The 24821-nt window shown below is 41.7% G+C and overlaps 1 protein-coding gene across 24 annotated transcripts in view; it reads right to left on the bottom strand.

Moving 5' to 3' along the window:
* Positions 1-1073: 1073 nt before the first annotated feature.
* The window catches only part of DLG2 (discs large MAGUK scaffold protein 2), a 1355349-nt gene continuing 1331601 nt past the window's right edge, over positions 1074-24821 (bottom strand). For 11 of the 24 annotated variants that reach the window (XM_067466497.1, XM_067466496.1, XM_067466493.1 and 8 more), the window contains 6 exons: positions 20699-20749; positions 18698-18799; positions 17195-17367; positions 11659-11768; positions 4927-5018; positions 1076-2138 (listed from right to left, as the gene is read on the bottom strand). In XM_067466497.1, coding sequence (XP_067322598.1) covers positions 2032-2138; positions 4927-5018; positions 11659-11768; positions 17195-17367; positions 18698-18799; positions 20699-20749 — 635 coding nt within the window. In that variant the 3' untranslated portion in view covers positions 1076-2031. Of the gene's footprint in view, positions 2139-4926; positions 5019-11658; positions 11769-17194; positions 17368-18697; positions 18800-20698; positions 20750-24821 lie in introns of all 24 variants that reach the window. The other 13 variants (XM_067466504.1, XM_067466506.1, XM_060771189.2 and 10 more) reach the window with 5 other exon arrangements.

Raw genomic sequence — 24821 nt, forward strand, 5'->3', positions numbered from 1 at the left:
GCTGGAGTTTCCCCACATTTGGGAAATCCATTTTTCACTGGGTTGTTGCGTGTTTTCAGGGCTGTCTGGTCGTGTTCCAGAAGCATTCTCTCTTGACGTTTTGCCTGCATCTATGACAGGCATCCTCAGAGGTTGTGAGGTCTGTTGGAAACTAGGAAAATGGACATATCTGTGACATGTCCAGGGTGGGAAAAGAACTCTTGTCTGTTTGAGGCAAGTGTGAATGTAGCAATTGGCCACCTTGATTAGCAATTTAATGGCCTAGCCGAATCAACCCTGGTGATCAATGGGGTGACAGATGTCGCAGCCAGATCACCCTCACATCCTCACTTCTTACTGCCTGGGGGAATCCTTTGTTGGGAGGTGATTAATTGGATCCGATTGTTGTTCTTTATTTACTGTTATGATTTTAGAGTTTGTTTAATACTGGTAGACAGATTTTGTTCATTTTCATGGCTTCGTCCTTTCTGTTGAAGTTGTCCACATGCTTGCGGATTTCAATGGTTTCTCTGTGTAGTCCAACATGGTAGTTGTTAGCATGGTCCAGACAAGAAACAATCAGGGCCAGCTAATCGTCTCCCAACAAATGATTCCCCCAGGCAGTAAGAAGCCAGACGTTGAAAACTGCTAGGCCATTAAATGCTAATCAAGATGGTCAATTGCTATATTCACAGAGGTGGCCCTAGGTAATTTTCAATGGTAAGCAAACAGTATTTTGGCGCTGCCCCCCCCCCCAACCAATCACTGATACAAATTTTCTGTTCGTCATGGGAGTTCTGTGTGCCATTTTTGGTTCAATTCCACCATTGGTGGAGTTCAGAATGCTCTTTGATTGTAAGTGAACTATACATCCCAGTAACTACAACTCGCATATGTCAAGGTCTATTTTCCTCCAAGAACACCTCAAAAGCGCCCCTGGGCAAAATCAACTATACTGCAAATGCTTACTTTGCGTAATGGGTTGAGCCTTCCCTGTATATTCCCACCTACCTCAAACAGACAAGAGTTCTTTCTCCACCTTGGACCATCCATAGATATATGAACCCCATTTTCCTAGTTTCCAACAGTCCTCACAACCTCTGAGGATGCCTGTCATAGATGCAGGCAAAGTGTCAGGAGAGAATGCTTCTGGAACATGGCCATACAGCCTGGAAAACACACAACAACATAGTGATTCCGGCCATGAAAGCCTTCGACAATCCATTTTTCAAATTTTTTTGGAAATATTTTCCCATCCCTACTGTAAGGTGGTGCTGGTGGTGGATGAATAATGCTCTGGATCCATTTGAGGAAGTTAAAAAACAAAACAAAGAGAGAAATAAATGTGCATAGTTATACGAAAGTCGAGGTGTACCAAATACGTATGTGCTATGATTAAACTCAGCACCTGATCCAGCATCCAGGGAAGAGGAAGGAAAAGCATTCACAGTCTTTGCAGAGTTTGGTGGAAGATGGATCAGGTCCTGTAGGACACTATTTCGCATGGTGTATCTCATATCAGGAACATATCCGTTCAGTACATGTCTCCTCCGCGCCCGCGTCCGATTCCTGTCTTACCGATTGGAACTCCAGAGTGACGTTCTTTGCAGGATCAAGGGGAAACTTCTTCTTTAAAGCAATCAACAAACACATTGAGCTGAGCCAAGAATATGGATGAGGACGCGCGTCTGCTCTCTTGGATAGCGAGCCTCCACGTCGAACGCCCGTCCTTACCAAGCGGTGCGGCGAGCACACGGTAACAGTTTGTTCGTTCGATTCATATGGCAGAAGTCTTTCTTTTTTTGTGTTGTGGTTGGAAGATTTCTTTTCTTCCTTTTTCTTTCTCTACCCTTTGTGACCAAATCAATGTCCTTCATGGCTTCAAACACTTTGTGTTGTACATTCAGAAAAAATTCACATTGACTGCAAGAAACGGAAAAGTATCTCCCCCTCCCTCCCCAAAATCACACCCTCCCCAAAGCTTCCAAATAGGATAGGATTAAGTTTTCTTCTAAATACGCTTCTGTGATCATCAGAGGTGAACCGGCTACTTTATAGCTTCTCCTTGGAAGGAATCCAGATGAAAGGCCCAGATTGTTCTTCAATTACAAGTTTGCATTGGTTATATATTTCTTCTAAGGTTTCTCCTTGGACAATAGCTGTAGGAAAGAAAGAAAGGATTAAAAATAAAAACAAAACAAAAGGTCAAAATCTCACATCTCACATGTAATCAACATTATTTTAAGTTATGGTTTTGAAAGTATTACTGATGAATTTTAATATGTATCAATTTTATATGTTCTTTTAACAGCAACAATGTGATATATTGGATGGCTGTGAGTTTTCTGGGCTATATGGCCATGTTCCAGAAGCATTTCCTCCTGATATTTCACTCACAACTATGGCAAACATCATAGAATCATAGAATCAAAGAGTTGGAAGAGACCTCATGGGCCATCCAGTCCAACCCCATTCTGCCAAGAAGCAGGAATATTGCATTCAAATCACCCTTGACAGATGGCCATCCAGCCTCTGTTTAAAAGCTTCCAAAGAAGAAGCCACCACCACACTCCGGGGCAGAGAGTTCCACTGCTGAATGGCTCTCACAGTCAGGAAGTTCTTCCTCATGTTCAGATGGAATCTCCTCTCTTGTAGTTTGAAGCCATTTTTCCGCGTCCTAGTCTCCAGGGAAGCAGAAAACAAGCTTGCTCCCTCCTCCCTGTGGCTTCCTCGCACATATTTATACATGGCTATCATATCTCCTCTCAGCCTTCTCTTCTCCAGGCTAAACATGCCCAGCTCCTTAAGCCGCTCCTATAGGGCTTGTTCTCCAGACCTTTTATCATTTTAGTGGCCCTCCTCTGGACACATTCCAGCTTGTCAATATCTCCCTTCAATTGTGGTGCCCAGAATTGGACACAATATTCCAGGTGTGGTCTAACCAAAGCAGAATAGAGGGGTAGCATTACTTCCTTAGATCTAGACACTATGCTCCTATTGATGCAGGCCAAAATCCCATTGGCTTTTTTTGCTGCCACATCACATTGTTGGCTCATGTTTAATTTGTTGTCCACGAGGACATCCTCAGAGGTTGTGAGGTCTGTTGGAAATTAGGCAAGTGAGATTTATATATTTGTGGGAGAAAGAACTCTTGTCTGTTGAAGGCAAGTGTGAATGTTGCAATTGGCCACTTTGATTAGCATTTAAAGGCCATGAAGCTTCATAGCCTGGCTGCTCTCTGCCTTGGAGAATCCTTTGTTGGGAGGATTCTCCCAGGCAGGGAGCAGATTGATTCTTCTCTGGAATTGGCCCTGATTGATTCTTCTCTGAAAATTCTCTGTTTTATGAGTGTTGTTCTTTAGTTACTGTCCTGATTTTAAAGTTTTTTAAAAAATCTGGTAGCCAGATTTTGTTCATGTCCCTAGTTTCCTCCTTTCTGCTGAAACTGTCCACATGCTTCTTGTGCATTTCAATGGCTTCTCTGTGTAGTCCAGTGGTTTCCAACCTTTTTTTGACCAGGGACCACTTTGACCAGGGACTACTCTCCAACATTAGTACCACAAGGGTTACAAATCAGTTTTTGGTGAACTTTAGATTTGTTTTGGTTATTTGGGGTGCTGATTCAGAAAATTGAATTGGCTAGACCACATCAGCTCCAGTTTCTGATACAGAACATATGCCACCCAGTAGTCACCACCTGCTCCCCCACAGCAAAACATATTTAATAAGCCTCGGTTTTGCGAGGCCAGTTGCTTTTGTTGCAATGGTGTATTAATAGTGAGGCCGTGGACCATATTTTAGCTCTTGCAGACCACTGGTGGTCCACGGACCACAGTTTGGGAACCACTGGTGTAGTCTGACATGGTGGTTGTTAGAGTGGTCCAGCATTTCTGTGTTCTCAAATAATAGGTTGTGTCATCAGGTGCTCTGCTATGGCTGACTTCTCTGGGTGAATTAGTCTGCAGCATCTTTCATGTTCATAACCTCTGAGGATGTCTGCCATAGATGTGGGCAAAACGTCAGGAGAGAATGCTTCTGGAACATGGCCATACAGCCCGGAAAACCACAGCAACCCAGTGATTCCGGCCATGAAAGCCTTCGACAACACAATGTGATATAGTATTTGTTATTGCTCCTTTCCTTGACTCACAAAGAAAGAAAGGGAAGGAAATACTACTACTACTACTACTACTACTAATAATAATAATAATAAATGTATTGTTGAAGGCTTTCATGGCAGGTGAAATGTCAGGAGATGCAGGCAAAATGTCAGGAGACAATGCTACAACAACCCCATAATAATAATCATTGTCACCATAATGTCAAATTTGTGCTCCATCCGATGGAGCATAACCATAACCATCTCCCAAATCCCACCTTAAAATCCAGGTTTTGGACATCAGCTCCCAAATGCCCTGATCATTGGTTTAGGTTGCTAAGGCTTCTGGAGCTGGATGTCCAAAGTAGCTGGAGCACTAGAGCTGTGAATTACTGACTGAGTGGGTCTGAATGGTGATTTAAACCCTGGTCTCCCGGCCCAATTCCCAAACTATAGATTTTGCATAGAAAGTAGCTCTCAAAGATCTACTCCAGCACAGCAGCTGGGAGAACTTCTGCTTTGTTATGGATTTGAACCATTACTTGGTGTAGACTACATGCTTTGTCATTTGGTTCCTGAGTTCTGAAAAGGATCAGATAGCACATGATGAAAAAGGTCTCTACTTGAAACCTTAGAAATCCACAAGTAGCTAAAGTAAACAACATCTGAGTTAGGTAGATAAACCAACCCACAGAAGGCTTCTTCTAGTATTCCTATGATATCACCCTTGTTTACCTTCACTTTCCTGGAAGGCATGAAGTTGTTCATCATCCCCTGCCATTGTCAATGGACTATATAGTCCACCACATGTCACAAAAACAAGGAATGCTTTCCCAAGCCATGCTTACCTGTAAAATACTCTCCAAATTCTTGCTCTAGCTTCATTGCTCTCTCGTACGTTTTCTTGGCTTGTTCTTCTGTGAAGCGTTTATTCATTTCCCTGGAAGCACAGTTTGAAATCTCAAGTAAGGAAAAACAACAACTAGCTTTTCATAATCTCTTTCCTGAAGCAAATATCAGGCTCCCCAAGTTGTTGTTTACTTTTTTTAAAAAGTGTCCTAATTTAAGCAAAAACAGCATCTTTATAAAGGGAATGCCGAATGAAGTATTTTTTAAAAAGGGAATAAATCCTATTAGTAGAGACGTAAATACTCAGTTGCTTTATTACCATGTGGGAAAATGAAAAACTGTAAAAGCTTTCTTCCAGCTGGGTGAGATTCCATTTGTTGTTAACTGCCTTCAAGCCAACTTCAACTTATGGCCACACTATGAAGTTAGACCTCCAAGTCATCCTATCTCCAACAGCCTTGCTCAGAACTTGCAGACCAGATCTGTGGTTTCCCTAATTGAATCTATTCATCTGAAATGTCTTTCTCTTTTCCTACTGCCTCCTACCTTACTGATTCATCTGTTCTCATGATACAGCCAAAGTACAACAGCCTCATTTAGTAATCTTGATTTCTAGCCATTATTTCTTCTAGGGTTTATTTATTTATCATTTCTTTATAGCAGGGTTTCCGATTCTTTGGTCTTCCAAGTATTTTGGACTAACTCCAACAAGTCCCAGCCAGCTTGGCCAACAGCCAGGAATTCTGAAAGCTGAAGTCCAAAACATTTGGAGGAACAAAGGTTGGGAACCACTGGTTTAGACTATTTATACTCTACCTTTCAACCACAAAGGCTTCCACTACCAACTTACAATTAGTTGGTTTGACAATTATTATGGTTGAAATAAGACTTGACACACAAAGAAAAGGGTATGGTAGGGCAGAAATTATGTTTGACTGATTTTCCTGGCTGATTTTTTTTTTCTGAGTAGAGTGATGAAAAGTAAGATTTTAGTTCATCCTAGAAGAATCATAGAGTTGGAAGAGTCCAAACCCCTGCCAAAAAGCAGGAAAATTGCATTCAAAACACCCCGCCCTGACAGATGTATATCCAATCTTTGTTTAAATGTCTCCAAAGAAGGAGCCTCTGTCACACTACGGGGCAGAGAGTTCCTCTGCTGAACAGCTCTCACAGTCAGGAAATTCTTCCTAATGTTCAGGTGGAATCTCCTTTCCTTGAAGCCATTGTTCTGCCTCCTAATCTCCAGAGTGAAGAAAACCAGCTTGCTCTCCACTCCCTATGACTTCCCCTCACATCTTGATCCACGGCCCTCATGTCTGCTCTCAGCCTTCTCTTCTGCAGGCTAAACATGCCCAGCTCTATAAGCCACTCCTCATAGAGCTTGTTCTCCAGACCCTTGATCCTTATAGTCGCCCTCCTCTGGACACATTCCAGCTTGTCAACATCTCCCTTCAGTTGTGGTGCCCAGAACTGGACACAGTATGATTCCAGATGTGGTCTGACCAAAGCAGAATAGAGGTGTAGCATGACTTCCCTGGATCTAGACACTATACTATTTATGCAGCCAAAATCCCATTGGCTTTTTCAGCTGCTGCATCACATTGTTGGCTAATGTTTGAGTTGTTGTCCACGAGAACCTAAAATTAACTCCCTTAATGATACAAAACAAGGATAGATTTGCACTCCCTAAACATTTCAATCCATAGCCATAACAGAAGAAATACTTTATCCTAAAATTCCTTTGTTATTGTGTGTCTTCAAGTCATTTCTGCCTTATGGAGACCTTGTTGCTGAACCTATTATGTCTTTTTGTCAGAAATATTAAATATTATGTAGGTATTTTTAATTACAAAAATGTGAGTCAAGCACTGAAAGGGTTAAAATGGATGCAATGATTTAGCAAAAGCTGCCATTCAATATAAGCAGATGTGCCTGTAGCTTAGTACGCCCCAGGGCTAGTTGCCCTCAGTATGAAGAGCCCTCAGTCTGAGAGAAGGCCTTAGTATTAGTTTGCCTCAGTGGGAGAAAGGCCACAGTCTGAGAGAGGCCTCAGTGTAAGGTAAACCTCAGTGTTAGTAAGCCTCAATGTGAGGTAGACTTCTGAGTTAGTAGGCCTCAGTGTGTGAGAGGCCTTTTGTGAGAAGACCTGATGTGAGAAGGCTTTGGTGAGAGAAGTCCCAAGTTGAAGACCTCATGTGCGAAGCTCCAGTGTGAAGGCTGCTGTGTGTAAAAAGCTCCTGTGTAAAGCTCCTGCGTAAATTTGGTGTGAGAGGAAGCTTTGTGAGAGCGAATCTGTTTATCATGAGAAAGAAGCCCAGCGTGGAAGCAAAGAAGGAAGTATAAAGAACTTTATTTGTGTTATAGAAACCTTGTTCTTGTAAATAGTACAATGATATTATTTTGTTATGTATAAAGAAAAACCTCCTATGTAAGTTTGATGTGAGAGGAAGCTTTGTGAGAGCGAATCTGTTTATCTGCATGAGAAAGAAGCCCAGGGTGGAAGCAAAGAAGGAAGTATAAAGAACTTTATTTCTGTAAATAACTTTATTTCTGTTCTTGTAAATAGTGCAACCATATTATTTTGCTATAAAGAAAAGCCTCTATAACATTGGTCTCTGTGTTTTTGTTCTTTTTGTCACTTTTGGTTACTGGTGCTGGGTCACTCTGCTGCTAATAAGTTACTCTGCTGTGCATTTATGAGGAGGGTCTTTTGTTAATAAGCCCACTTGTTCAACATTTTTTTTCTGTGATTGAGAGTATTTGACTTCTCGATGGTTACTACTGGGTATTTATGGCCAAACAGGGACTCAGACCCTAGTCTCCAGAACTGTAGTTCAAAGCTCAAAACACTCCGCCAGACTGACTCCAAATTTCATTAGCCAGAGCTTAATTTGTTTTAAGGTTTCTGAGAATAATAACCTAAATCTAATTTCAAATGCTAGGTTCATTGCCTGAACAGTAAAAACAACGTTCTGGAAATTGAGTTCCCGAAATGTAACATCTCCATATTCTGCCCTTGAGCATGTACAGAATGCTTTCTCTTCCTCAGTGTGAATAACTGCCATCTGCTTCTGTGCATCTGAGATTAGAACACAGCAAGACTTCTGGGCCAAAAGATACGATTTCGCTTCCAGGCACAGGTTAATTTTAGAAGAATCAACCAGGGAATGTAGGCAAGCAAGGCTGTCACACTACCCCCAATCTAAAGCCCTGGATTAAATCAGAGAAGCGTGCAGATATGGACTCTACGGAGCAAGCCACGTGTGGTGCGTGGAGAAAATTATGTGCATGATGATGCATAAAGAATTGGCTAAGAAGTACGTGACAACACACATTTGCTACAGCTGACCTAGCTCTTTGAGGGAAGGATCTGCCTGCTGACTGAGCCCCATGTGTAGGGAACATATTTGTTTATGACAGAAGGAGAAAGCAGCAGAAAGAATATTATGCGGACTCTTGTTTTCCCAACAAACCCACACCCTCTGACATTTCATGAAGAAAACTGGGATTCATGAGGCCAAGCGACATCAAAGCTGGTTAAGACAGCAAGAGTTCTTAATGCAGTGATTCTCAACCTGGGGGTCGGGACCCCTGGAGGGGTCGTGAGGGGGTGTCAGAGGGGTCGCCAAAGAACATAAGAAAACACAGTATTTTTTGTTGGTCATGGGGGTTCTGTGTGTGAAGTTTGGCCCAAGTTTATCATTGGTGGGGTTCTGAATGCTCTTTGATTGGAGGTGAACTATAAATCCCAGGAACTACAACTCCCAAATGTCAAGTCTCTTTTCCCCAAACTCCACTAGTGTTCACATTACTGAGCATTCATGCCAATTTTGATCCAGATCCATCATTGTTTGAGTCCACAGTGTTCTTTGGATGTAGGTGAACTACAACTCCAAAACTCAAGGTCAATGGCCACCAAATCCTTCTAGTATTTTCTCTTGGTCATGGACATCCTGTATGTCATGTTTGGTTCAACTCTATTGTTTGTGGAGTTCAGAATGCCCTATGATTTTACGTGAACTATAAATCCCAGCAACTACAACTCCCAAATGACAAAATAACCCACCCACCCACCTACACCCAATATTCAAATTTGGGCGTATCGGGTATTTGTGTCAAATTTGGTCCTGGAAATGGAAATACATTCTGCATATCGGATATTAACACTATGATTCATAACAGTAGCAAAATTACAGTTATGACGTAGCAACAAAAATAATTTAATGGTTGGGAGTCACCATAACATGAGGAACTGTATTATGGGGTCGCGGCATTAGGAAGGTTGAGAACCACTGTCTTAATGGGAAAAGAACACATAGGCTGGGAGAGGCTGCAGAAGTTTGCTTTTGCCCAAGCTTCCTGGGAAGGGTAAGATTGTTATTTCTGAACCTCTCCGCATACTAACGTTATTGGGTGCAGATTAGTTTTGCACCTGGAATCCAATATTTAGAGATTATGAATTAAGCTGGGGACAAAGGAGGAGGAGAGAGAAACTGGGATATTTTAAACATGAGAGAGTGAGGGTTAATTGGTACTGCCTCTGACAAATCAGGATGGAAAATGCAATTTTGAACATTCTCTAGTACAGTGTTTCTCAACCTGAGGGTCGGGATCTCGGGGTGGGTGGGTCGTGAGGGGGTTTCAGAGGGGTCGCCAAAGACCATCAGAAAACATGTATTTCTGATGTCTTTGGCAGAGAAGGCTGAAGATCTCTCTGTCTGTCCTTCTCTTCTTTTTTTGGAAACAGATGGCGAATTCTCCCACCAAAAGCCCTCTTCTGCTGTGATTGGCCGGTCTCTCAAGCGGGGAGGGGAGAGCAGGGATGCTTAGCGCATGGCAGCATGGTGCGCATGTGCAAGCGAGGGAGAGCATGCAAAGCTGGAGGGGGATTCATGCCAGTGAGTCCCTTCAAGGCATGAGGGTTCTGTGTGGGAAGTGTGACCCAATTCTATCATTGGCGGGGTTCAGAATGCTCTTGATTGTAGGTGAACTATAAATCCCAGCAACTACAACTCCCAAATGTCAAGGTCTATTTCCCCCAATTCCACCAGTGTTCACATTTGGGCACATTGAGTATTTGTGCCAAGTTTGATCCAGATCTATCATTGTTTGAGTCCACAGTGCTCTCTGGATGTGGGTGAACTAAAATTCCCAAACTCAAGGTCATTGCCCGCCAAACCTTTCCAGTATTTTCTGTTGGTCATAGGAGTTCTGTGTGCCAAGTTTGGTTCAATTCTGTCTTTGGTGGAGTTCAGAATGCTCTTTGATTGGAAGATAACTATAAATCCCAGCAATTACAACTCCCAGATAGGGGAGGTAGGGGAGTGGTTTCCAAACCCCCAGGTGTCTTGCACTTCAAACCCCAGAAGCCCCAGCTAGCTTGGCCAGCCATCAGGCATTCTGAGAGCTGACGTTTAAAACATCTGGAAGATGTGCTTTGGGAACTATTGAGCTGAGAGATGCAAAGATGGGTCTAAGGGTGAATATACACCAGGCTTAAGTGGCTGAGGGGGAAAAAAGGAAGGGGCTTGAGGCTGTTAGGAATTGTGGGAGTTGAAGTCCAAAACAACTGGAGGGCCGAAGTTTGCCCAAACCTGATCTACACTGTACAATTAATGCAGCTTGACACCATTTTCACTGCTATGGCTCTGCTGAGGAATCCTGTGGTTTGTAGTTTGGTGAGGCACCAACACTCTTTGGCAGAGAAGGCTAAAGACCTTGTAAAACTACATCTCTCAGGATTCTAGAGTAAAGTGGTTTTAAACTGTGTTAATTCTACAGTGTAGATGTACTCTAGAATGGGAACCAATACAATATAGGCGTGAAGTCTTAGCTCTGCCTTCTCCTCTCCTTTGCTTCATTTCCCCCTGTTCATAGGTTTTCCTAATAGTGTAGATACCTTCCTTTGTATTAGTTTTGGGTGGAGCTTAAAATCCCCCCAGAGGCCAGCCTTAGTTGGTCTATTCCATTTCCCTGTATAGAGTTCTCTTGCTCGATTCCTCCCTCGTTTCTACAGCAGGGCTACTGTGTCTTAGGCTTGGGATTGGCTGGTAATTCTAGACCCAAGCAATTCAAACAGGCATCCTCAGCACCTGCATTCAGCAGGATTTTTATGCCAGCAGTCCAAAGGACAACAGAAGCTTATGACCAGCTTATGCTTCACAAGAAAGAAGATTGAGACAACTTATAACCATTGCTTTGCACCAGAGGCAAAAGACTCCAGTGAGATGACTGCAGTCAGCAAAATCTCCTTTTGTAATGTATTGTTTTAAGTTACCTTATGATAGTTCGGAGTGGAGTTAACCCTTTATTCGTCTTGTTTGCAGTAAACTCATTTTGGTTATCTTTTCACCTTGCCTATATTGCCTCTGTCTGCTAAGAGTCTTAATCTTATCAGGAGATATACAGATAGCCCCCCGAGTAAAGCCAGACACTATAGTTTTCCCAAAGGCTCTGGCATGCCATCACAATAGGTGATAATATGCTCATAATATGAAAAGTGTTTCTCAACATTGTGTGTAACTCCTCACTTCAGAGATGAATGACCTGCTTCAGGATAGGAAATATGACTCACGTCCCCATATTTGTGCATCATCACTGAGGTCCAAGTTGCAAACAAGTGAGTAAGAGCCCTACATCACGCCCACAACACACAAATATTCACAAAGACACAACATGCTCCTATTTTTATTTACTGGTATAAAAAGCAAGTGGAAGAAGACAGTACTCACATCAACGGCTCCCACGATTTAGGCTTAATGAAGATAGCAATGGGGTAGAGCTGTGCTGCTTGTAGTCGCTTAATGGCATTTCCCGATACATCGAGTATACAGTGTTTACCCTGTTGAAAGCAGATGGAGATGGTTTATTCTTGGGGAGTCTACTGCAATTCCAGCTTTCAAGATACAGCAGTTGATAAAGCCAATAGACCGAGAACATGATTTGACTTGATATTCTTTATTGCCACAGCTTGGCATTTCAGCTAAGAATTCTGGAAGTGGTAGTCTATGTTTTTCAAAACCCTGATAATGTATAACAGGATCAAACTATTGCCCCACATTTAACATGATCTGGAATGCCAGCTGTGCCCGTACCTTGGGAAGTCGGATCTGGCCACGGTGGTCCATGCTCTTGTTACATCCCGGATAGATTACTGCAACGCACTCTACGTGGGGTTGCCTTTGAAGACTGTTCGGAAGCTTCAATTAGTCCAACGGGAGGCAGCCAGATTGCTCACCGGAGCGTCATACAGGGAGCATACAGCTCCACTGGCTGCCGATCCAGTTCCGAGCACAATTCAAAGTGCTGGTTTTGACCTACAAAACCCTATACGGTTCTGGCCCAGCATATCTGTCCGAACGCATCTCCCTCTACGTCCCACCTCGGAGTCTGAGATCCTCTGGGGAGGCCCTGCTCTCGGCCCTGCCTCTGTCACAAGTGAGATTGGCGGGGACGAGGACCAGGGCCTTCTCAGTGGTGGCCCCTCACCTATGGAATTCACTCCCCGGGGAAATTAGATCAGCAACATCCCTCCTCACCTTCAGAAAGAAATTAAAAACATGGATGTGGGACCAGGCGTTTGGGCAATCTGGTAGATGAATAAAGGACTGTGACGACGGATAGAAATAGATAATGTGGAACGAAGTATGGACCCTGAGTTGGCGAACGCTGTGCTTGAGATTGGCTATCAATTGTGAGATATATTGTTGTTTTAATTGTTTTAATTGTTAACAATTTAATTGCTGTTTTTATATGTTATTGTATTTGTGTAGGCACCAAATTATGCCATTTTGTAAGCCGCCCTGAGTCCCCCCTCGGGGGTTGAGAAGGGCGGGGTAGAAGTATACAAAATAAATAATAAATAATAAAATTTAAATGCAGAAATATCAGCTTTTCTCAGGTTTGTAACACAGTGGGCTATTCCAGGCCTTCAATGGTGCATGCCAAAAATGCATGCACTTGAAAAATTGTGCATAAAAACATATTCCTTTGAAACCTCATACAGAAAAATGTGTGCAAAAATGGATTTTAACTATAACCAAAGCTTAGTTGCTTTGGGATGGGAACTCCCCCCCCCTTTTTTTTTTGGTCACAAGGCATACTGATGCTGTGAAAGTATTTATCTGAGTTAGGATGTTGTGGCATAAAGGTATATAAAGGAATCCAGCATCTGATGAAGTGGACTGAAGTCTATGAAAGCTTCTGTTTAGTCTCAAAAGAGTTACAGGTTTCCTTTAAATCTTTCAATGATTTGAAAAGTTAAAATATTGCTTGGTTTATGGGTTAAAAGAGTCTGAATTCATTCTGTATTGGGCCCTATCTACACTGTCATATAATACAGTTTGAAACTGCAATATATGGTCAGTGTAGATTCATATTGCAGTTTGTGGTGTAATTAAAACACCCGTAGTTCACGATTTATCAGTCCACACACAGTCTTGCCAGAGAAAGAAAAATATACCACACAGATGAACAGTAAAGAACAAGTGGTTTACTCTTTGTAATGCAGAGTGTCATATATACATTAATGTGAACAGTTGCATTGATTCATACAATGCCCTTTTTGAGAGATTCAAATGGGTTTTCAGTGTCCATGTGGAAAATCTCCTTCCAGCAGCTCATTAAGCAAGAACACACACACTCTCTCTCTCTCTGAGTTCCTGCACAGCTCAAGCCTAAAAATGTAACAGTTGTCAAAACTCCCAGGCTCAGCTAGCTCCCTGGGTGTGGCCCAACCAATCAGCTTCGTGCCTTGCATTATACAGTTAACACAGACTGATTTCTTATGTGCCCTAACACAGTTCAATGCTTATAAGATTCTATACCAACCATATAATTTAGTCGAAGGCTTTCATGGCTAGAATCACTTGGTTGTTGTAGGTTTTTTGGGCTATATGGCCATGTTCTAGAAGCATTCTCTCCTGAGGTTTCACCTGCATTTATGGCAAGCATCCTCAGAGGTTGTGATCTCACAACCTCTGAGGATGCTTGCCATAGTTGCAAGTGAAACATCAGGAGAGAATGCTTCTAGAACACGGCCATATAGTCTGAAAAACCTACAACAACCCATATAATTTAGTTTCAATGGATTTAGTTCCATATGGCAGTGTAGATGGGTTCAGGCTTAGCAAAGCAGGCTAAACAGCTGTACTGCAGAAAAATCCTGCTGGTCAGCAGTTCAAGCCTGGGTTGGGGTGAGCACCCGCTCTTAAACCCAGCTCACCTGCCCACCTAGCAGGTTGAAAGCAGAAATGTGGGTAGATAAAATAGGTACCGCTTTTAGTGAGGAGGTAATAAATGCGCCCTTAAGGACATCGATCAGAGGAAAGCTCATCGGCATGGAAGATGGAGCAACAGCACTCCCCCATGGCCAGCATAGAGCACAACCTCCAAGATGCCGAAAATAAGTTGGGGAAAACTGCCTTTACCTCTGTTTGTATTGTCTGTTCTTGTTAATTGTATAATCAGCATTGAATGTTTGCCATATTTGTATTTTGTAAAGCCACTCTGAGTGCCCTTTGGGGTGAGAAGGGCGGGTTATAAATACTGTAAATAATAGATCCAGCCTTGGTCTCACATTCTTTATATAACATAGCAAATGTCGGGAACGGCAATATAATGTTACATTTGACAACAAATAACCCTGCCTTCCCAGGAGGTTATTGTTTTGTAACTAATGTGTTTAAATGTATTGTAATTTAAAGTGCTACATTATGCAAAATCACTTTTGCTCCTAAATGTTTCATTATATGTAATTGAACAAGTAAACCAAGTAAAAGCTGGCTGTACTGCATTGTATTGCCATCTAAGAATGCTTTACAAATATGTCAACACTAGATACATTAAAATAATTGCAAACCTTTCCATTGCTGTTGCTTCTGGCAGTAATATTCCCCTGCTCTTTCTTGACTTACATGCCTAAAACTATAGGACTGGGTTTCTAGATCAGCTATGTAGTTTTGTAACTACTTTAGGCTGGAAGGTGTTAGGTAAGTAGCATCTCCTGGCTTGGTTTCTCCCTAATCTGGACTTTCTGAACAGCAGCCTCTGCAAATGAGAAGGATCTGTTCTCTTGATGAGGCTGAAACAACTGGTATTTCCATTCCTCTCCCATGATTAATCTTCTAGTATGAAAACCAGAAGTAGGATCCTCCTCACAATCCCTCCTTGCATCAGAGATTACTGATGAGAAGAGCATGGAAATGTTGGTTAGGAGCATCCTGCACAACAGGAGAACAGACCCCTGTCATTTGCTCCATCTGCTGCCTTATGAGAAGCAGCGGTGAACTTATTCTAAAAAGCCTTTCAAGTTAAGAAAGTGACATGGGGAATTTCAAATCCAAGATATTTGTGGCCTGGAATTACAGGTGACGAATACACTTTTAGTTTTAAAGACAACCCTGTCACATCCGTTTTGAGCTGTGTAAGAGTTATTGAGATGATCAACTCTATTTACCACCTTAACAGCAGGAATGTAATTGCTCACAAATGCTCTTCACAAAGGAAGCTATGAGTAATTCTAGCAATTTTCCTGCAACTATGAGAAAGACTTCAAAAAACCACATTGCTTTTGAAACTCGTTCACAATACAGGACTTATTCTGTGCAAAATTCACATGCCGTTGCTTTGGAGAGGAAATTGTATTTTCTATGCATGGAACAGTTTTCTTTCTGCATGTTGTTGTTGTTGTTCATTCGTTCAGTCGTCTCCGACTCTTCGTGACCTCATGAACCAGCCCACGCCAGAGCTCCCTGTCGGCTGTCACCACCCCCAGCTCCTTCAAGGTCAGTCCAGTCACTTCAAGGATGCCATCCATCCATCTTGTCCTTGGTCAGCCCCTCTTCCTTTTGCCTTCCACTTTCCCCAGCATAATTGTCTTCTCTAGGCTTTGCTGTCTCCTCATGATGTGGCCAAAGTACTTCAACTTTGTCTCTAGTATCCTTGTATCTTTCTGCATACAAAACTATTTTTGTACAGGAACGTTTTCTGTGTAAATTCACCAAATTTACATGAAACTTCCCCAATCATATGTAAAATAAAAAATTGTATGCAAAACTACCAGGGAATTTTGCACAGAATACGTCTTGAGCGCAAAGATTCTAATCTGTCCAGGATTCTTTTCCTAAGAGTATCTTGACTTTCAAACCTCTTCCCCCATATTTTTGCAATCGTCATTCAGAATATTTTTGAATATTTTTTCCATCTCTACTGAATAGCACTGACATAACCAGGAACAGATGCAGTGCCACCATCCTGAAAACTGACGAGATACCATTCCTTGCTCCCTCATGAAGGAACGAGTATCTGTCTCCACTTCAAACATAAAATCCTGTATTCCTGTTATTAACTTGAATAGTTTTGTTGTTGTTTATTCGTTCAGTTGCTTCTGATTCTTCATGACCTCCTAGACCAGCCAACGCCAGAACTCCCTGTCGGCTGTCACACCCCCAGCTCCTTCAGAGTCAAGCCGGTCACTTCAAGGATACCATCCATCCATCTTGCCCTTGGTTGGCCCCTCTTCCTTTTTCCTTCCATTTTCCCCAGCATCATTGTCTTCTCCAAGCTTTCCTGTCTTCTCATGATGTGGCCAAAGTACTTCATCTTGGCCTCTACTGTTCTTCCCTCCAATGAGCAGTCAGGCTTTATTTCCTGAAGTATGGACTGGTTGGATCTTCTTGTGGTCCAAGGCACTCTCAGAACTTTCCTCCAGCACCACAGTTCAAAAGCATCTATCTTCCTTTGCTCAGTTTTCCTTATGGTCCAGCTCTCACATCCATAGGTTACTATGGGGAATACCATTGTTTTAACTATGCGGATCTTTGTAGCCAGTGTGATGTCTCTACTCTTCACTATTTTATCAAGATTGGACATTGCTCTCCTACCAAGAAGTAAATGTCTTCTGATTTCCTGGCTGCAGTCTGTGTCTGCAGTTATCTTTGCTCCTAGAAATACAAAGTCTGTCACTGCCTCCATGTTTTCTCCCTCTATTTGCTAGTTGTCAATCAGTCTTGTTGCATAACCTTCATTTTTTATGTTTAACTGCAACCCAGCTTTTGCACTTTCTTCTTTTACCTTGGTTAGAAAGCTCCTCAGCTCCTCCTTGCTTTCGGCCATCAAAGTAGTACTTTTAGGAGGATCATATTATGTGCTTTTAATAAACATCTGAATTGAGTTTTAGTTCAACTTTTAAAAATTACCCAGTTATGCACTGCAACTAGTACAATTCAATTTTATAGTATTGGCATTAATATCATTTGGTTTGCTTACCCTTTCTGCCACAAATCTCACAGACTGCACACTAGTCCCGTATAGATTATCATTATACTGCCCAGCCTCTATGAATTTGTGCTCTTGGATGTCCTTTTCCATTTGTTCTCTGGAGATGACAAAATGGTAGTCTCTCCCGTCCACTTCATAGTCACGCTTGGGCCGTGTTGTATCTTTGGGCAATTAAAAAAAATGAAGAAAAGAAACATCTCTTTAAGTGTAGCAAGACAAAAACACAACCAAACGGCACACAGATATCTCCCCTTTCCTCTTATATTAGGCCCCATCTAAATGCCATATAATGCAGCTTGAAATTGCATTATATGGCCAACATTAGACTCGTATAATGAATTTAATTGAATTGAACTGCATGATATGAGGCTACACTGACCATATAATGCAATTTCAAATTTCATTATTGGCAGTGAAGATGGGCCCATGGCTTCTCTTTCTTAAATGACAATACAATAGTAGATGTAATGTATGCCAATAGTCCTTATCCTTCTTGCTGTTTTTACCCTACTTCTCTAAACTTGAAAAAGTTACTTTTTCTACAACTTCCAGAAACTTGCAGTTTACATAGGGCTAACTAGAGAATCTTGGGAATTGTAGCCCGAAACTATTTCCTCAAGTAATATTACTATTACTAATGTATAACAAAAATATCACTAATCATACCCAGAACATAGAAATTAGTAGGCTTTGGCCAAACACCAAGTTTTGTAGGATCTTCTTAAAATCTCTTAGAACAGACCAATGAGGACAGATCATTTTCAGTCACAGCTGGGAGGGGGAAGATCATTTTTGGGGAGCATTGCCCTTGGGGCACATACAAAGCTGTAGGGCAGTGGTGTCCAACCTTTGGCCCTCCAGGTGTTTTGGACTTCAGCTCCCAGAATTCCTGACAACTTGGCCAGGGCTTCTGGGAGATGGAGTTCCAAACATCTAGAGGACCAAAGATTGGATACCACTGCTTTAGGTGGTATATGGGGGCTCTGTGGGGCACTGGGTTCAGAGAGAACTCTTTCTGAAGCTCTTTAGGATTTTGGACCAATCTGTAGATCAGATATGTAGCTCCTGAAGACTTCTACAACATACAAAATCCCTATGTATGAACATATCTCCATCCTCCTAAACACCCAGAACCTTGAATTACTCACAAACACCCCCATTTTCCTTTGCATATCATTTCCGGTCAAAATTTTGAGAGGGACTACGGAGAAAAATGGAGGCCTTTGGGTTTGTGGTGACTAGGGGAGAAATTGTCCTCCCAACCCAATTGTTTTCTGTCATGTATAGAATGAACTTGGGAGTTTTTGGGTGCACTTAGAACTATAGTTCTTTCTCTAGAGATACATTGGCATGAAATTATATTTTAAAAAAGGATGGTAGTTTTTGAATGTTTTCTCATAAACAGAATTACAGATATGAGAGAGCATACCTCAGCAAACTGTACAAGAATAAGAAGAGTAGCAAAGAAGCCTCCAAAAATGTAATACTTACGTGGTACACAGGAGCCAAATTTGTCAGGAAATTCAGATATCAAATCATCATTGATCCGATCTTTCATTGGGCCGAGAATAATAACTGGTCTGGTATAATTAACTGAAATGCAGGGGAAAAAAGGGGAAACTCTTGGTTATGATAAAGTAGGTAATTTTTTAAGCATAGAAGAAATGTAATGTTTAGTAGAAATGGATCAGATGAAATTAATTTTGAGTGTTACGAAGTGCACTGGGGATCATGTATATTCCAAAATTATAGTTAGGATGACACTGTAACAACAAGAGTTCAGTCTTATGGATTCCTGGGGCTTGCAGTATAAGGAGGGGCATTTCTCAGCCAGGGCATTCTATTTCTTCCTCAAACTATCAATCCCAGAATTCCAGAGGATGGAAACATGTCCATTAAAGTAGAATAACTCTCTAGCAGCTTACTTGTCTGAACGTATCTTCCTCTAAGATCTGCCTTGTAGTTTATGATCCACTGGGGAGACCCTGCTCTTGGTCCCATCAGCTTCGCAAATGCATCTGGTGGGAACGAGGGACAGGGCCTTCTCTGTGGTGACCCCCCCCCCCTGCTTGTGGAATTCGCTCCCCAGTGAGATTAGATTGGTGTCCTCCGTTCTTATAAATAGCATGAATGAGTTCCAGGTCGCCACCCATATATATCAGTTTGAGATGGAAATAGCACCTATTTTCTGCTGGTGAGTTACTCATCTGGCCATATTGCATGAACAGAATTCTACCCTAAATATACCTTTGATCTGATCCAGCAGGGCTCTTATGTTCTTGGATTTCATTTTCTAACCCTAATCCTAAAACAAAATGAACTTTACACACAAACTGATCACTAGCTGGATAGCTCTGTTCCCCAAAGAAACTTGCCTGCATAGATCAAGTAATCATGAACCAAGTTGCATGTGCAGAAATTCCAGATGATACAGCACAGCTGTGAATAGCGCAGGGATTGGGTTGCTTAGTTTCAACTAGAATAGTCACATGCAACTAACTGTTGAATGAGGACCCAATATGTTGGTGGTCTCATGGATTGAATTGCTCTTCTCTAGTTGAGAATAATGCAAGGCATCAGACCAGGGGGTCTGGAATTCCTTCTAAACATGCCCTGAACTCATGATGGGTTGCAGATTTGCCTGAGGTGTCCAAATGACATTTTAGGCTCATTAGGATTAACCTAGAGAAAAGTTTCTCAAACTGTGCTCCTCCAGATGTGTTCCTGTGCTCCTTCAGCTTCAATTCCTAAGAGATAGTAAGCTGGTTGGGATTTCTGGGAGCTGAAGTCCAAAACACCTAGAGGAGCACAGTTTGAGAAACATTGACCCGGTTTTCCAGGTTTACCTTGGGTTACAAAACACCTAAAAAGATCTGGACCTTCCAATAAGGTCCGGAGCTTTGCAAATGTTGGGCTTTTTGGGCTTGTGTTGGGCAAAACCACCTTCCTGAGAGCCACCTAGCCACTCCCCCCAACTAAAGTTGTGGAATTTGGACCCTCTGTGTGTCCTAAATCCCAAAATGAACCAGGATTTAAAATTCCAGTTCCTTTTGGAATTTACGGCCTGTCTGGAAGGGCTTTCAGTTTGCTTCAGCAAAATAGTTCTTATATGGGACAAATTTCATTCAGATACTCCTTCACTTTATTGTCTTCTACTAGACACTTTGGAAAAACACTCCAAAATTAATTCATGCAGAGTCATATGTGGTGAAATGTACCACCTTGGATGGTAGATGGGGATCACATTTTGTAGCATGCCCAGTCCAATAAATGGCTCCCAAAGGGTTATAAACATGGCAAAATTACCCTTGTGCCACTTAGGGTGTGTGTGTGTCTGAAGCCAGTTTCCCCCCAAATTTATTTGATGGGGAGACAGCTCTTCATGGTCCCCTGGACATCCACCATGTGACCCCTAATCCACAACAATTGTTCAGTATACAAGTCAACTAGACTAGACTAAGCTTATTTGGCACAGAATCCAAGTCTGCTTACTTTCCTGTCTTGTTACAGGTTCATAGGAGAGAATGAAATCCTCTTGTCCTCCTGCGAAGAGAAGAGAAAACAAGACAATTAAACAGGACTCCTCCTCAGATCTTACAAGGAAATAACATTAAGCTCAGTGAGTATGCTCCAGCCTAAGACATTCCCCAAAACCTTTAGAATAATTCTTCACCAGTTTTAAATATAACTATTCAGCTGTGGCAATGAAACCTCCTTGGAAATTACCAAGACTTGAGCCAGGACAAATAAAGCAGAAAGTAATGGATTATATTTTTTGTTCTGTTGCAACTATGAATTAGGGGCCTTCTGAAATTCTACACCTTAAAGAAAAGACCAGCAGTGTGTAACAGCATACCTGTTCGAACATATCTCCTTCTATGTCCCACCTGGGAGTTTAAGATCTTCTGGGGAGGCCTTGCTCTCGGCCCTGCCTCTATCACAAGTGAGGCTGGTAGGGACGAGGGACAGGGCCTTCTCAGTGGTGGCCCCTTGCCTGTGGAACTCACTCCCTGGGGAAATTAGGTCATCAACATCCATCCTCTCCTTCAGAAGGAAGCTGAAAACATGGATATGGGACCAGGACTTTGGCTAATCTGGCAGACTGACAAGGTAATGACGACCAGAATTTGGAAAGGGCTATGGTAATGCTGAATGGACTTACGGATTTTAGAGCTCGGTGAACGTTGGCCACTAGATTGGCTTTTTAGTTGTTATTGTATTAATTGATTGTTTTAACTATTGTGGTTATTGTTGTTATGTATTTTTATCTGTTGAATTGTTGGCATTGAATTGTGCCGGTTGTAAGCTGCTCTGAGTCCCCCCACTTGGGGGGTGAGAAGGGCGGGGTAGAAATGCCCAAAATAAATAAATAAATAAATAAATAAATAAATAGATAAATAGATAAATAACAGATTGGCCTACCCTAAAGGGTTAGTGTGTAATGGGTTACACTGCTCAACATAAACAACATTTTCTTCTCCAAATGCTATTTCCATTTCCCCAAACTAATCATTAATCAGTGATACACCGAATCTTTGCAATGCAGATCTCCAACTTAGTTCCAGGGATATGTAATTAAAAGGATCAGATAGCAAGCTATAGGGAAGGCAAAAGTTTTAGTTCTACTTTTCCTGTGACTTTTTTTTAAGCCCACATACTATACCTGGCTGTATATACATGCATAGCCCTTCTGGATTCACTGTTGTCTATTTTAATTGAGGCAGTGATGACCAATTGAGCAATTAGACTAAATCAACATAGGAATGAATGTGGAAGTGATGTTAATTGCCCATTAAACAGGGGTTAATTGAAAGCTGTTCTATTAAAGGACATAATTGAAAGGAGGCTTAATGGAAGAACTTTGTATGTTCATGCATGTGTGTGTATAGCAATGTAATGGGAAGATGCCACTTTCCATTAAATGAGCTGCTACTTCACAGCTCATTACAACTAATAATCTAGATAATGTGATACATCCATATTGAAAGATATTCTTTCAAAAATAAAAGCCATTATAGTTACAACAGCTGCTAAGACTGAAACCTTTAGAACTTTCTAATGCAGGAGAGAAGAATTTTAACTTTTTTTGGAGTGGGGAGGCTGGAATAATAGCATTTTGAATTCTAGTATTTTCAGCTTAAGGAGGAGCATTGTTGGACGACATCTCTGAAAACCATGATTTGCATCTCCACTGAAAGATCTTACGCAAGTCACACTCTCTCTACCTCGGAGGAGGGCAATGGCAAACCTTTCAGGTGCCGGCGATGATCATGAGCGCCTTTGCACAGTTAAAACTTGTATGCTGGCTGCGCTCGTTCGTACCTTGAGATGCCAGATTTGGCCATGGTAGTCCACACCTTAGTCACATCCCATTTGGATTATTGCAACGCTCTCTATGTGGGGCTCCCTTTGAGGATAGTTTGGAAGCTGCAATAAGTGCAGAGATTGGCAGCCAGATTGCTATCTGGACCACCGTGTTGTTAGAGGATGACTCCTATGCTGCAGTAGCTCAACTGGTTGCTGGTCCGCTTCCAGGCTAAATACAAAGTACTGGTCGTAACCTATAAAGCCCTAAATGGTTTGGGTCCAGGCTATTTTACAAATTGCATCTCCCTATACAGACTATCCAGTCATGATATAAAGAAATCCCATTGATTTAATGGGCCCCCTCTAGTTGGAAGCATCTAAGATTCCAGCCTTTAGCTTCAAACTACAAGAAATGAGATTATTTGTTGTTTGTCAGGTCTGTCAGTCTTGTGATGTCAGTTGTACAATATAAAAATTAATAAAAATATTTATTAAAAAAAAGAAAAAAAAAGAAATGAGATTCCATCTGAACATGAGGTAGAACTTCCTGACTGTGAGAGCCATTCAGCAGTGGAGATCTCTGCCCCGGAGTGTGGTGGAGGCTCCTTCTTTGGAAGCTTTTAAACAGAGGCTGGATGGCCATCTGTCAGGGATGATTTAAATGCAATATTCCTGCTTCTTGGCAGGGGGTTGGACTGGATGGCCCATGAGGTCTCTTCCAACTCTTTGATTCTATGATTCTATGATTCTTTGCATTCAAATCCTGGAGGAAAGGTGGGATATCAATAAACCTACCTCATAGGCACAACAGTATGGTGATTTCCTGAAAACACTATGGGACATATTGGTTCGATGCATTACCTTGGCTGAAGGAGACAAAGAACTCACTTGCAAACGACTCAGGCAGCAAACATTTTGCCACCTAGGTAGTATAGGATTTACATTTTTGTGTGCAAGAAATAGAATGGAACAGTTTTGAAATTCAAATATTCACTTAGATGTTGTGGTGACATTACTGCATATGGAAGGTTCTCAACCTGTAGGTCTCCAGATGTTTTGGCCTTCAACTCCCAGAAATCCTAACAACTGATAAACTGGCTGGATTTCTGGGAATTGTAGGTCAAAACATCTGGGGACCCACAGATTGAGAACCACTGGCATATGGCAAGTTGTTGCTCAATGGTAGAATGACATGACATACTGTGGACAGTGCACCAATGTAATTTGGGTGCTCTCCAATGTGCATCTGATGTTGGCTAGTTATGTGCACCAAAAGTGCTTGATGCACATGATAAGAACCCAGTGCACATCAGAAGTGCCCAAGGCTCATCAGATGTAGCAGTTATGCAACATAGAAAATGCAACACAGTTATGCAATGTAGACTAGGATGTATAATTATGGAGCCTGTTATTCACACAGGCCTCTGACATCTTGTTCGATTTTGATTAGAGATGTCTTGTACTTTTCCATAGATCTGTTCTTAATATGATTTTTTTTTGCTGTGTAATGTGGTTTGAATTTCATTTCTGAGAACCCACTTTAGAAAGAACATTTAGTGAAGAGCCTCTCCAATATCTTCACCAAATGTGACTTTGATGGTGGTGGATCTTAGAGCAAATAGTACTCTTGATTATCTTAGAATTCAGACAGGTTTGTATGGGAGTGATATAGTATTTTAGACAGCCTGGACCCAAGTGATGTAGAGCTTTAAATGTCACAACCTGCACTATGAAATCAGACTAGTTTCAGGGTGCTGGTTATACAATTTTTGGAAATATACAACTTTTTAAATAGGACTCTGGCCTTAAATGGTAGCCATTTTTCTAAGGAGGCCTGCTTGTGCAATAGCCCAGAAGACTAGACAGGCTTGGAGCCAACCCAGTATATGAGGGCACAGGGCATTTGGATTAAAAGAGAAGTTGACTGGAAGGTTTTTTTTTTAAATTTTCCCTCTAGCAATTGCTTGCCAGGAAATTCACATTAGTTGATGTGGTCCCAGTGAAACCTGTCAAAAATATCTTGTTTAGTTGAAAGAAAGTCAGGTTTATTACAGTTAGCACAATTACCAGAGGGTATCAAAAGCCCATAACCATAAGGAATAAAATCCATGGTTACTTTGGCACCAGAAACGACAAGTGCCCCACAGTCAGTGTGCGCACACATGCTTGCGCATATCTATATTCCACAAATGGCTTGAAGAACTTCATCAAACAGCAGGAAAGATCTAGGAAGGATAGTAATTTTTCCTCTACACTTACTGAGTGTGTTCATAATGAGATTGCAAAACTTCTATCCATTTTGAATATT

The sequence above is a fragment of the Anolis sagrei genome, chromosome 3, assembly GCF_037176765.1.
Source record: "Anolis sagrei isolate rAnoSag1 chromosome 3, rAnoSag1.mat, whole genome shotgun sequence".
NCBI lineage: Eukaryota > Metazoa > Chordata > Lepidosauria > Squamata > Dactyloidae > Anolis > Anolis sagrei.